Raw genomic sequence first — 13,847 nt, 5'->3', positions numbered from 1 at the left:
TGGGCCCCACATGTCCTCTCCGATCTGGACCGGTTTCCTCCCTCTAAAAGATCCCCACTCCCCTCCCCTTCTCCTAACGGTTCCTCGCTCCTTAAAAATAATCGCAAAATTTTCGTTTTAGCACACTTCTCCGTTATTTAACGGCGGAATCCCCGGATGCCGTCATCCCCTGCCCCTCTCTCGACGTAGAGCCTATATATAAATACCTGGGCCTCGATTTGTTTTCGTCTCCTTGTCTTTAGTCCGGAAATTCTTTTGCTATTTCGGGCTGAAACGTAAATCCCGGGCTTCCGTATCCAAACTTTCCGTCTCTGGGAACGTCATCGGATTCTCGGCCGATATATCGCCGGCATTTGTGTCCTCCCGAGATATTGTTGTCCGTTGTCCGTTTTCTGTTTCACCCAGGAGTATCAAATTTTCATTCTTCTCAAGATTTTTTAGCTGATATTCTCAAGCGAAATTCAAGCTTTTGTATGTTTTGTTTTCCATATCTGTTAACGCTCTGTTTTCAAAGCTTCAAGCGTCAAAAAGAAAGGAGTGAAATTTCATCATTCAATCCTAAGAAGTTCAAAGCTTTACTGGGTTATTGAAAGTTGACTCGGGTAAGTAAGTTTTTCTTTTTCTTTGCTTTCTCAGCAACCAAACAGAGCATTACTTTAGCGTTTTGCTTTACCTTTATTAAAGCTGTTGATTCTGAGTAGGTGTTTATGTGAATGGAAAACGCAGTTTAATTTGAAGCCGGTGAAAAAAGCAGAGCAGAGTCGAGCAGAGCAGAGGAAATGGAATGAGAGAGAGAGAGAGTAAGTTAGAGATATAAAGAAAGACAGCTAAGAAAGGGGAGGCATTTGGGGTATTGGGGTAAGTCGTTTTCGAACAATAAATGATGCCAATAGTAGTTTTCAAGCTTTCAACTGAAACAAATCTCAATGTCCACACTTGCTTGCTCTCTCTCAATATTCTCTTGTCTCTTTGTCTATTCATTTCTCGACACTTGAAATAGGCCCCTCATCTTTTTCTTCTTCTTTGATAAAAATAGATTGGTCCATCCATCCATCCATCCGTCAGCCCCCCACCGAAAAAAGAAAAGAAGACTACTCTACTGCTCCAATGTTTCTCTATACATTCGCTTTATATATATATATATATATATTCGATCCGATATGTTTTCATTTTGTTGGTTTTAAAAATAAAATTTGGTTTTGTCAGAAACCTCGGCTTGCTTGAACAGACCACAGTTTGTTTTGAATCTTTGTTGGTTACGTTAAAGCAAAGCATAGATTCCAGACTTGGTCACTGTCCAATTAGGCAACTTTCCAATTGGGAATGTCCCGTTATGTTTTTCCTTTGTTTTCTTTCAATAATTGACTGCTTATTTTTTAATCTAGCAAGTACTTTTTTTTTCTTTGTTGGGGTTGGGGTCTTCTCTGATCCCGAGCTCTTTTTCTTTTTCTTCTCTCTCCTTTTTGTCTTTCTCAAAGGACTCCATTCATAACAGGGGTGACGCTGATGCAACATTCACACTCCTTGGACGTTTTCTCTTTTGGATTTCTTTCAATTTTGTTTTTCTTTGGTGCCAAGTATGCTGGAATTGGCTCCACTAGGTTTATCTGAAAGGGGATGTCTCTATTATTTTATTGCAACAAAATCTCCTAAGAACAGAGACCACCCATCCCCATCCCCGTCCAAGGATGTCTCCTCTGCACCGCTGAATGAAAGAATGTTCCATTGTCTGTTTCAATTGACCATCATTACCCTCATAGAAAATGCACTTCTCATGGGTCTCATTGTAAATTCACAACCCAAAAGTTAAAAAAAATAGAATCCTGCTACTGGTAATCAAGTTGTTGCAATTTGGATTTGTTGAATGAAATCAGTAGTTTTGTTTAAATCTTTGTTTATGTGCTGCAGGGATAAGACAGTAGCAAAGAGAGAACAACAAAAGAAAATGTTTACGTGCATAGCGTGCACCAAGCAAATGGCGGATGGAGGGGAAGAAGTAGAAGGAGCGCGTGGAAGTGGCACGCCTAGTACAAAAGAAGCCGTCAAAAGCCTGACGGCGCAGGTTCTACTTCTACCTCTTCCTTAATCCTTACCTTGTCTCTCTCTCTCTGTTCACCCTTGAGCTTCATTCGTTCAATCTTTGGCTTTGCTTTTTTGGTTTCTTTTTCTATTTTGGCCCTTGTTTGTGAAAACGAACAAAATCATAACCCCAATTAGCCCTCCGATCTCCTTGGGACCTTACCTCCCTTTTGGCATCTTTCTTTCACGTTTATTCATGTACTGTTATATATTTTGATCTTATTCTAATAGTTGTAGAGCTGTCGGGGGACTCCCAGGATTGGGTTTGCATGTGATGCGGTGTAGGGTGTTGCTTGTGCAGCAGCTCCATCTTCAGATTTTTTTTCTGCGGGTGGGTTTTCAATGAAAGCCTACACTCAAGGCCAAGGGGGCAGTCTATTTTGTTTTTTAACAGTGTTACCCCTCACATTCTCATAGACTCCACATAGATTTGTTTTGGATTCTTTCTTTTTTGAGGATTGTACGAGAAGAAAAAGAAACCCAAAATATTCCCAGCTCAAAGCATTTCACCTTCTGCTTTCCTGGGCGGCGGGTGCAGAAAAGAAAAGAAACGTCAGTGAATCAACCAGCAATGAGCAGGATTCATGTGATCCTCAAAACAATACTACTCCATAGGAACGATAAATATGCTGCATTTGGTACAAGTTTTGAAATCTCTTTACTCAAAAGCTAGCACCATTAATGGTTAAGACTTAGGATGCCATGAAACCATGAGCAATGCGATGCTTCATCCTGGAAGAATCCAACGGGCCAAGAGGGTTTGTTTCACTATGTTGAGTAAGTTGGTAACCTTTTTTTGAGTGATAATCCTGTGGCTCTTGGTACAGTTGTCATTCTATTACACTGTAGACGGGCTGGGGATTTGAGCCTAGGCCGCTCTAGGCTGCTGTTTTCTGCTGGTGTTTGGGTGATTCAGACCAACAACGAATCCCGCAAGAGGCAAATCCCCGTTACTAGGCGCCTGCAAAATCTTAAATCTTCTTCTTATGACCCCCTCTATGACCTAGGAGTCTTAGGCATGTGCAGACAACAGCTTTCCTAGATATTCTCAAGGTTTAGTGCGAAATTCGGATAGAATCACTTACAGGGATCCTGGCCAAAATCTTCACTACTTCCACTAGCAGAACTCTTGATTCTTCTCATGATTATTTTTGGATGTTGTTTAAGTCTATTTTTCTGAAGTAGGATGGGTTTGAACATAAAGTTAAGCTGGTCAAATGTCCTAAAGAATAGAATAGTGGTAGCATATGGTATTTCCAGGACAAAATTTGAGAGACGAGAACAAATATTCGTGCAATAAGCAGGGAAGCGGATATCTTTAGAAAAGACAACTTGTATATTAAGAAAAGACACCCAAGTGTCCTGGGCCTGACCCACCATTGAATTCTTGTCGATCCACCTTGTTTGAAAAAGTAGGAATGTGGAAAAAAAGAAAAGGAAATCTATTGCGTGCTAATGGGCGGTGAAATCAGATTAATTGACAGCCAGAACAGCTCTCAGGTGGGTAGCAGGAAAGTACATTTTATCATTTCTGACTCTGTTTTAAGACCAACAGCGTTGACTGTAGTAGTTTCCCAATGATATTCACAGTTCGCGGATCCGCTTTTGTGGTGTAGTTTCTGCTTTTCTATATTCTGTCAGGGTCTACTGTGCGGGTTAGCTTTGGGAGTGATGGCTATGACTGAAATAGACCAGTTCCATTTTCTGGTTTTTTCTTTATGACATAATTCTGGAGCTTATGCAAGTCTGTTATGCACCATAAGCTTTCTTCTTTGAAAATGATAATCGAAACTTGGCCAGGAAAAGATGTACCATTTAAGAAAGTGCTAATTGAAACTTGGCCAGAAAAAATGTGCCATTTAAGAAAGTGATAATTGAGAACAACCTGTAGACCACTAAGCTTTCAAACGCAAATCATATCTTGTTCTGGGATATTGAACAAAATACTTGGGTACATGATGTAGTCAGTTGGAGAAACCAGTAGAAATATGGACTTCAACTAGAAACGATGTGGAGACAATATACAGAATTGTTCTATTCTAAGCATATGATGTTTGTTAGAACATTGAACATCTCTTAATGGTAGAAGAAATATGGCTTAACTGTTAGGCTACAGACGGAGTTCGATCGTCAGTGCAATTTTTCGCTGAATCTCTCACATTATGAGCGACTAGAACTTTGGGAATGAATTTTTATTCTTGTCAACCTTAATGGCATGTCTTTCTTTCTTGAATTCTCTATATTTTCCAACATTAAGTCTATGCCATTGCCTTGAACTTGTGGAAGTCAAGTGTTTCAATGAACACTGTTATAGCTTCTTTTTTTTTGTGCTTGTTAATAACTTAAACTCTGATATTGTACAGATCAAGGATATGGCATTGAAATTTTCTGGCGCTTATAAGCAATGCAAGCCATGCACAGGCTCCAGCAACTACAAGAAAGGACATCGACCGTATCCAGATTTTGATGCTGCTTCAGAAGGGGTTCCATACCCGTACATGGGCGGAAGCTCTAGCTCAACACCTGCATGGGACTTCACGAGTGCCAGTCATCATCCAGGAAGATCAGACTCAAGATTTACCGGGGTATTCAGTGGTGACAGAACCCCTGGTGGAATGGACTCTATGTTTTCCCAGGATCTGGTGCTAGAAGATGAGGATGAGCCCAAGGAATGGATGGCACAAGTGGAACCTGGGGTTCATATCACTTTCGTGTCTCTGCCTAACGGAGGAAATGATCTCAAACGAATTCGCTTCAGGTATGCCGTCAACTATCCGTAACCAGAATGTACTTTCATCTCTGTCAAAATCTGCGTATAATCTTGAATTTTAATATCTGACATCCTTCCATATTGGAGACTCCAAATAGACATGTCACTCTTAGCCTTCACATGCCTGCCATGATATGTCTACTTCATTACATATAGTACATGGGACACACTATTCTAATAGTCTGGGGATGATTATCTTGATTGATATCTTTTCTCCAGCTAGACTAGATATCTCTCATTGTCCATTGATTAGTCCTTTCTACCATTCTTTGATTCAACATGTCATGCAATTGGTTGGACCTACGAAAAGTCCATTCAGCTTTGTTCCTCAGACATGAAAGAAAATGGACTTTGGTGCAAACCTAAATTGCCCTGATTATGTTGAGATATCTTGGTTCTGGAACTTAATTCAGCGAATATATACGGAAACTGACGTTACTTAGGCGTTAATTTTGAAGCCGGGAGATGTTCAACAAGTGGCAAGCACAGCGATGGTGGGGTGAGAATTATGATAGGATCATGGAGCTCTACAACGTGCAGAGATTTAATCGTCAGGCATTACATACTCCCCCAAGGTCTGAGGATGAGGTAAACCACCTAGTACCTCACTTTTCAGACATTTTGTTGTTTGATGAGCTTGCTTTGCCTTTGTGAGTCCTTGAATTAGTCGGCAAGAACATACTGTTTGTCAAATTTCCATTATCCTCATTCTGTCTTCCTGATGTGATGGACATAAGACTTCATCATAAGAAAAGTAACTTCTTAGCAGTTAAAAATGGCATGAAAGCATACTCTTTTCTCTTTGCGTCCTGACCTAATGGACCTTCAAGTTTATTCCAAGTTCAAATTACTAACAACATAACTTATACACTTCAGATGCAGAGAGATTCTTCTTACTCAAGGATGGGATCAGCAATGGAAAGTCCCATGCCTCATTGGACACCAAGATACAACTATAAACCCTCTGGAAGTAAAGGCTATTTCCCATCAGCAGAGAATATGGACCAAGGTGGGACCCAACATTACAGTGCTGGGCCAAGTGCTTACGGTGCAGGTGGTCCGAGAGGTGAGGCATCTTTTGATGCTTCACGGACGACAACCTCATCTAGGGATGAGCCTTCTGTTTCTGTCAGCAATGCCAGTGAAATGGAGGCGGAATGGGTTGAACAAGATGAGCCCGGGGTATACATTACCATCAGGCAGTTGGCTGATGGCACCAGGGAGCTCCGGCGTGTCAGATTCAGGTAATGAAATTCACACTCAATTTTCATCAATGGTACTCTCTGCCCAACATAGATTAAGATCACTTTGAAACAGAGTCAGGCAGGAGGTTCTTTCGGGGGAAAGACCTTGTCCCAAGCATCTAGATAATAGCTCTGATACTTTGCGTTGTGATTTTTTTTCCAGCCGCGAGAGATTTGGAGAAGTAAATGCAAAGCAGTGGTGGGAAGAGAACAGAGAAAGAATACAAACACAATACCTTTAAATTATAACAATTTTACACAAAAGATATGGTAATGGTGGCAGGCGGTGGATATAAATGTACCAAGGGTACACTGCGGTCGGATGGTCCAAAGGAATGGAAAAGACCCACTTCAATTTTGTTTCTCACATGTTACAGGTAAAATGGGCTTTGTCACCTCATAGTGATGATGAACCAGTGAGCTAACAAACGTCGTTTTCAATAAAACAAACTAATTATAGTGCCATTCCATTCCTGGTGACAATCCAATGGAGGTTTTGTTTCCCAGCAGGGAGTCCCAAGCAGAGCCCCTTGTGTTTTTGGTCTGCCAATTTTCAGGGGCTCTTACCATCCTAAGATACTATTGGAGTTTTTATTGGGCCCGCGAATTACGTTATCTGCGGTTGTTTTGCCTTTTCTTTTTTTGTAATACAAACTTGATATGATAGTTGAAGAAATGAAATTGAATCATTTGCGGTTACCTTATGTTTGGGTGCGATGCAGTTTTAACCTTATTGTTTAAAATCCATTACTCGATACCTAACTCTCTAACCAAGCATCATGGTCGATGGTCTAATTGAAATTCCATGAAAGATAATTCTCTCTTTAGCGTCGAAATTCCATCAACTGCCCCGACCACCGTCAGGCTTCAATGGACTAATGCTTTAATCATTAGTAACCTACCAATTATACGAACACATTGAAAAGGATAATTCAAGTACAATGACTATGATAGAAGATTTAGACATCCATTCTTTTTTCCTCTGAACTCGTTGTCATCCACCAAGGCAAATTTCCATCTCAAATCCTTCAACATCCACCAATCATTCAACTCGAAATCATGTCAAAACTCGAGATATTGAAAGAAAATTAAACAATAAAATATCCACAGACAAATCATTTACAAACTCAATACTTTATTTCCAAGCAACGGTGAACAGAAACAAACGAGTCTCTTAAAACGTAACAAGAACCAAGTGCATATGTTGTTATTTGCTAGGAAAGACACTCAAACCAAAGCACTCAAAGTTTGATACTTGGGACTCCTTGATTCCATATACAATGAAATCCATTATTTATTATAAAAGTAACCATAACGCTAGGGCTGGGCCATCTTATCTCATCCCGCTACTTTCCTGGAAAAAGTTCTGCCAGACTGTATCTGTTGGGTTGGTCTAAGAAACATGTCATTAGATTCTGCAGTCCACTGCACTCCAGCTTTCATTGGTGGCGGCCTCAACTGCCCAACAGGCTGCCTGCGATTTCCAATAGTCACATTTGCCAACTTCTCCGCTACATCTGAAGCTCCACGGGCAGTTCTATCCCTGTTGAATGATACTGCTGGACCATATATATAGTTACGAATCAATCACATATATTATACTAGCAAACAAGACTAAGTCAATATCCATCTTCAACAACCAACAATCAGACGAAATATAAAAGATTCTATTCATAGCACAAAGTTGATCAATTTTAACCATTATATATAGGGGTTTCATTTTCCTTCTTTTCCAATGGACTGAAAATATATAGCCATGCAAAGAAAACTTACTTGGACTCTTTCTTCCTGGTGGGCGATACTTAGGTTGTTTGGCAGAGTTCTTCAAGGATTTATCATTCTTAGTCGGATCCTACAGGGAGGGGAAAGAAAAAGACCACATTTAGAACCAATGTAAAGAAAATATTAGTATTACAGAAGGAGAACAATTAAGACACATTAAAAGGCAATTACCTGATTAACCATCTCCAGCTTGCGTTGCACACCTGCAGGAATTTACCATAATTAGAGAATCCACCATAAAAGATTTTTTTCAAGGAAATAAATAGCAGTTGGATTTACAACTTTGAAAATAAAATGAGGCAAGGATAAAATTTTATACAGGTCCATAAAATTGTATTCCTACCAACTTAATGGATGATAATGTCACTAAGCAGAAGATTCAAACTTAATAAAAATGTGGTTGTACTTGGGTCGTGATTTGATCAAAAACTTAGCCAGAACACTTTATCATAATTCATAGTGTGCAAGAAAATCCATCCAGAGCAGAGAGATCATGGGCTTTACATCCAAATTCTGATATCATTATTAAACTATTTCAACATTACTACATATTCTACAATGCATCACCTGTGCCAAAAGATGCATTTGTCTTCACAGAATTAAGATTGCCAGTGAGCTTTGCATTGGGTAGGACGCCAGAATACCTCCTAGCTGATTGCTGTTCCAATGTTCCTCTAACCCCAACTACAAGTATGCAAATTAGAAATTAGCCACAAACTAAACCAAATCACATACCCCCTACCCAAAAGAAAAAAAGACAAAATTGGAAGTTATAGAACAAAACCAGATGGCGGAGTTCTAGAAATAGCTGATCTGGGACGAAGAGATGGTGGAACATAAAAACAACTCTGCACATTTTAAGAAAATTTTGTGAGCAGAGCACTTGCTACAACATAAATGCCATTTTGACCTCATAAAAGAGCAACCCAAAACATTCTTAAATACACTAAAATCTATGAAAAACATGACCTGAAAGAAAGGATGCTGAAGCGCCTCTGCAGCAGTTGGCCTCTTGCAAGGATCCCATGAACAGAGAGACTATAAAAAGCAGCAAAGCAAATGTCAATTTATCTTTGAAAAATCGATATAATAAATTTAATGGTCAGAATTACAAAGCAGAAAGCACTTCTGCAGTACATTGAAAGAAAATAAAACGCAACAAGAGTCAGTAGACATGCACTTAACTGTAATAAGGTTGATTGCATCATCACTTGCTGATGGTATCAACATAGACAGATGCGCACCAGCAAACTGCAGTTCTCAATAACAGAAAGCATTGTTAAACACATTAAACAAATGTTAGATTCCATACACTTAATAAGATAATTCACAGCAACTGCACATTGCTAAATATAACTTTGAAGTCCAGCTACACTGCTAGTGATGCAATCAAGAGAGAGATAGAGACCTGTGGGAATTGGTAGTTTATAGCCCTTGCAAGATTAAGCCCATCAAGCCACGAATCCTTAGTTGGAGTACCTACTACACTACAAATTTTGTAGATTTCATCTGCTTCGCTGCATGCATAATAGTAATAAAGGGTTACCATCCATTCTCTCAATAACTAGGCAATTACCCATTGTTTCCTAACAAATTGTGAAAGATAATTAGATTCTAATGCCTATCTCAGTTAAGCAATCCCTAGAAGAAAGTTTGCGACACATAATAATAATAATAATAATAATAATAATAATAAGAAAAGAAAACAACATACCTGGTACCAGGAAAAAGAGGCCGTAAGGTGAATAACTCAGCCATGATTGCACCCATTGCCCACATATCTGAAATCAAGGAGAAAAAAGGCATAATTATCAGTTCTGTGTATATAATATTGAAATGGCTGTCACTCCTATCCTTAAAAGGTAGAAATATTGATTACATAGAAACCTTACCAACTTTTGAAGTATATAAGAATGATTGAAGAAGTACTTCAGGGGCACGATACCTGAAATACAATGAATTCAAGGCTTAGATAATTGTAACAAAGAACGGAAGAAGTAAAACCATTGAATTCTCAAAGTATCAAACCTACCAGCGTGTTGAGACATACTCCGTGTACGGTGGGTGTGAACCGATTTCACGTGCAAGACCAAAATCAGCAATTTTGATTATATCTTTAGTAACCAACAAATTTTCTGGAAAGAAAAGGGCAGTTAGTTACAGAATATTTCTTTGAATAGATGTAAACAAAAACATGAATTTTCTTTGAATAGATGTAACAAAAATGACCATGAATTTTATAGACAATAACCGAACACAATACCTGGCTTTAGGTCACGATGAAAATATCCACGCTGGTGCATGTATGCAAGACCTTGGAAGACTTGGAAGCACCAATTTCTGATTTCAACTTCTGAAAAAAGCTTTTCCCTATCTTTCATAAGTTGGTAAAGGTTGCACTCCTGGAACAATTTTATGTTTCCAAAAAAATAATTAAACCTCCATTGATCAAACAGCAATATATAAGTAGAACAAAAATACAATCCAATCACTTACCATGTATTCAAACACAAAGTAAAGAATATCATTTTCCCTGATGACTTCCCTAAGCTTCACAATATTGGGATGATTCATTCTCCGCAGTGACTGTTTAAAAAAAAAAACTATTATGCACATGACATAAACAACTAGGAGCATAAAACAGAACAAAGCGACTCATATTACCTTAACTTCTCTCAGGTTCACACACTCTTCCCATGAGTAATATTTCTTCTTCATTTTCTTTATTGCAACCTTCAGAACAGATACCATTATTTTGAAAAGGATATATCATAATCAACATCTTAAGAGAAGAATGTTCTTATAATTCAAAATAAATAGAATCCCAGGCATACTCACAACTTCACCAGACAGCTTATTAATAGCTCGCCACACACTACCAAATGTTCCATCACCAACTTCCTTAATTAGCTTGTACCTAACATCATCCAAAATTTTGATAAGCATAAATCACCATGCCAGAAACAAATATTGTCTAGCACATCACATGTTAAACAACTTACCTCTCCATTTTCTTGCGGAACAAAAGAAGCCCTTCCTTTATTCAAGAGATCTATAAGAACCAACGATAGACATGTGACATTTATCTTCAGCAGAAGATTGCTAGGATTAAAAACTATAAAACATAAACAAACTGCCTTGCTGGTCAGCTGAATCCACCATTAATTTCCTTTGGCAACATGCAAGGGCACAAAACCAGAACTTTTACAATGGATGGGCTTCACAGCCTTATTTGGTACTAAACCCACAGCTTGAAGACTAAAACAAGGCATCCACAGAAGGTACAGATGTGCTCCACAAAACATACTGATACGAACCGACCAGAATGATTGCTTCAGCCAACAGGAAGGACCCCAAGCTCAAGATACACTCACTCGGTTCAAAAGCTTAATTGCAGTTAACTCATCTATGCTAAATAGAAACTGTTGCAGAATGCTCAGGAAACCAATATCTCAACATTAACCAGTACCCATCAGGAGCAATAACGAAACATTAACTAAGAGCTACAGTCTGCTAATGCTTAGTAAGCAACCTTCAACTGTCTACTGCAAGAGTTCAGCCCTGTGATAATAGAAGAGTGAAATGAAAATAATGAAGAGGTTAGAAAACAAAAAAATTGTTCACAGATATGGTAAAAGATAAATGAAAAAGATAACCATGCAGAATACATTTTGTACCTGGAAGGCGTTTTCTCAAAATTTGTGACCGGATGTTGTATCAGCAATGCACTGCCATTAAAAATACTTAGAATGTACCTATCTTATCTTAATCAGAAAGAGATGGAAATATTGCTTACTTGTAGAAGTGCGCTAAAGATCCAACACCTATGTCAGAAATAACATGCATTACGCCTCCTCTGTTGAGTATTAAAAAGAGACTGGGCACTAAGTGCAATTGACAAAAGAAACCAAAAGAAAATCTCCATGGACGAGAAACCGCCAGTCAAGTACTTCTTGGAATGAGAACACCCGGAAAAGGTAGCAATTTGACCAGAAGCACACTTGTTCCATGTCTTCAGAAGGAAACTAAATCCCTTTAAATCCAAGCCCGGTGCAATCTAACATTAAGACAATATCAATTGACACTTAAGTAAAGTTTGCTCTTACAATGAGCAAATAACCCAAATACACAGAAAACTGCTACCAGAAAATAAAAAGCAGTATAAGATCATTAAAAAATTAATGAACAATCCTTAAACCAAACTTATGGCTCTTGCGTTGACAGTACAGCATAACTCAGAAAAAGATACGCACTAATTCAAGCATATGGCATACAACAATGTACAAAAAGTGGAATAATATTCATCTTAGAAAGCAAAATCTCAAGAAAAGAGCTGAGGCTAGCGAATTCAAGCAATATGCAATTACCAATTCACAACTGGCAGCGACTCATCAAATCACAAAGAATCAATCCTAGATAACAACAATTCCTATTTCCGGATTATAAACCACACAAGCAGGAACAGTAAGACAAACATCACAGGAAAAGAAAAGAGCTACGAATCAATTCAGGAAAAAAGATCAATAAAACCCTAGGCAATTTTCTCATAAATCAAACAAGTAAACCTTAATCGATTAAATCAACCTAAACAATTACGCGGCCAAACGAATCCCTAATTATGAGACAGGCAACAAAACAAAAAGAAAAAAAGATCCAATCACGAAAATCCCTAACCCTAAACACGAAAGAAAACAAGGAAAAGAGAAAGAAGATATCAGATCGGATCAGATCTAGGTCAAAAGAGATCGACAGAGAGAGAGAGAGACCTGAAAACTAACCGGCATAAGCACCGTCGCCAAGGACGGGAAGAGGTGGAATCCAGAGCTTCGCTATTTCTCCTCTCTTCCTACGGAGCAAAAAATAAAAAATAAAAACGCTCTTTCCTCGTGTTTTCGAATACGAAGCGAAATATCTAATCTTCTTATTGTCGTTGTTGTGACGGAAGTTTCTCTCGTGTGAACCAAGGAAACGCCTTAATAATTTTGGGGGTATTTTATTTTGTTTACCCGAGTCAATCCCTCCTATTTATAGTCCCCCCCGATCCCCTAATTCGCTCTCCCCCAACCCCCGTGTGTTCCGTCCGATACTTTTCTACGCTACGCCCTACTCTACTACGCTACGCTCGCTCAAGTTGTCGTCATCTTTCCTCACCTCTCCGTTTGATTCTTGATCGGGACAATCGACTCCCACGTGTCTCACGCCTTATCCTTTTCTTCCCTTATCATTTTCCTTTTTTGGATAAAGTCTCTCCTATCAAAATTACTTCCACAATTTTGGTTGCTTTTCTTCCTTTGTTAGTTGTTGATTTAGTTGATTAATTAATAAATTTAGTAAAATTATAAACTATTAAATCTTCTAGACTTTTTAAGTATACTTTTTTAACTTGTATAATAAAATAATTGACAGTGAATAGGTGACCAACCTATGGTAATAATTTGTATACCTTGTATACAAGATATAATTATAAGTAAAGTAAATTTGATTTACACTCCTTGTAATTTTATCTGTTTTTACATAAATAGTTTTTCTTTTCAATTAACCTTTGTAAATAAGTTTTGCTCTTAGAATAAATTAAGTGGTCAATTTTATCTAGTGAAATTGTCAAAACACCTTAAAATATAAACAATAGATTATTTTTTACATAATACTTGGAAAATACTCTAAATTATTTAATAGAATTTGATAAGTACTTTTTTTATTATGCTTAATCAATTTTTTATATTTTTATTTTAGAGTAAATAGATATTTATAATTAATAAATGATTAATTATTATTAATTAATATTACTTATCATTTTATGTACATGATGTGCTTACGTGGAAGGTAAAGTTATTAGGTGATATCAATATATCAAGTTAACATCAATTATGACATTTTAACATAATTTTTGATATAAAATAATAAGTCATATTTTAATTAATAATAGTTAATCAATCATTAATTATAAAATTTTTTATTTACTTTAAAATAAA

At 37.8% G+C, this 13,847-nt stretch overlaps 2 protein-coding genes across 7 annotated transcripts; one reads left to right on the top strand and one right to left on the bottom strand.

The window, feature by feature from the left end:
• Window positions 1–174: 174 nt before the first annotated feature.
• On the top strand, window positions 175–6,797 carry BRX (DZC (Disease resistance/zinc finger/chromosome condensation-like region) domain containing protein). Of its 5 annotated transcripts, XM_021421566.2 has the most exons (8): window positions 175–407; window positions 515–602; window positions 727–858; window positions 1,909–2,062; window positions 4,443–4,837; window positions 5,308–5,437; window positions 5,726–6,093; window positions 6,257–6,797. In XM_021421566.2, exons 4-8 carry the CDS (start codon window positions 1,946–1,948, stop codon window positions 6,333–6,335), a joined length of 1,089 nt encoding a protein of 362 aa, XP_021277241.1. In that variant the 5' UTR covers window positions 175–407; window positions 515–602; window positions 727–858; window positions 1,909–1,945; the 3' UTR covers window positions 6,336–6,797. The 5 variants fall into 5 exon arrangements, with proteins under 5 accessions (XP_021277241.1, XP_021277167.1, XP_021277325.1 ...); XM_021421492.2 differs by having other exon boundaries at window positions 175–602; XM_021421650.2 differs by lacking the exons at window positions 175–407; window positions 515–602; window positions 727–858 and adding an exon at window positions 1,038–1,832.
• A 356-nt stretch (window positions 6,798–7,153) lies between these two features.
• LOC110411084 (Protein kinase superfamily protein) lies at window positions 7,154–12,873 on the bottom strand. Of its 2 annotated transcripts, XM_021421213.2 has the most exons (18): window positions 12,642–12,873; window positions 11,672–11,932; window positions 11,553–11,603; window positions 10,714–10,792; window positions 10,540–10,608; window positions 10,372–10,461; window positions 10,139–10,277; window positions 9,908–10,010; window positions 9,768–9,820; window positions 9,590–9,656; window positions 9,284–9,392; window positions 9,061–9,126; window positions 8,845–8,913; window positions 8,660–8,723; window positions 8,443–8,559; window positions 8,047–8,078; window positions 7,867–7,945; window positions 7,154–7,649 (listed from the first exon to the last, which is right to left on the bottom strand). In XM_021421213.2, exons 2-18 carry the CDS (start codon window positions 11,719–11,721, stop codon window positions 7,432–7,434), a joined length of 1,455 nt encoding a protein of 484 aa, XP_021276888.2. In that variant the 5' UTR covers window positions 11,722–11,932; window positions 12,642–12,873; the 3' UTR covers window positions 7,154–7,431. The 2 variants fall into 2 exon arrangements, with proteins under 2 accessions (XP_021276888.2, XP_021276811.2); XM_021421136.2 differs by lacking the exons at window positions 11,553–11,603; window positions 11,672–11,932; window positions 12,642–12,873 and having other exon boundaries at window positions 7,154–7,652; window positions 10,714–10,821.
• Window positions 12,874–13,847: the final 974 nt, after the last annotated feature.

This window comes from Theobroma umbraticum, unplaced genomic scaffold (genome assembly GCF_002168275.2).
Source record: "Theobroma umbraticum cultivar Fairchild unplaced genomic scaffold, ASM216827v3 scaffold_30.0, whole genome shotgun sequence".
NCBI classification, from domain to species: Eukaryota; Viridiplantae; Streptophyta; class Magnoliopsida; order Malvales; family Malvaceae; genus Theobroma; species Theobroma umbraticum.
This window is presented reverse-complemented; position numbering and strand designations above follow the sequence as displayed.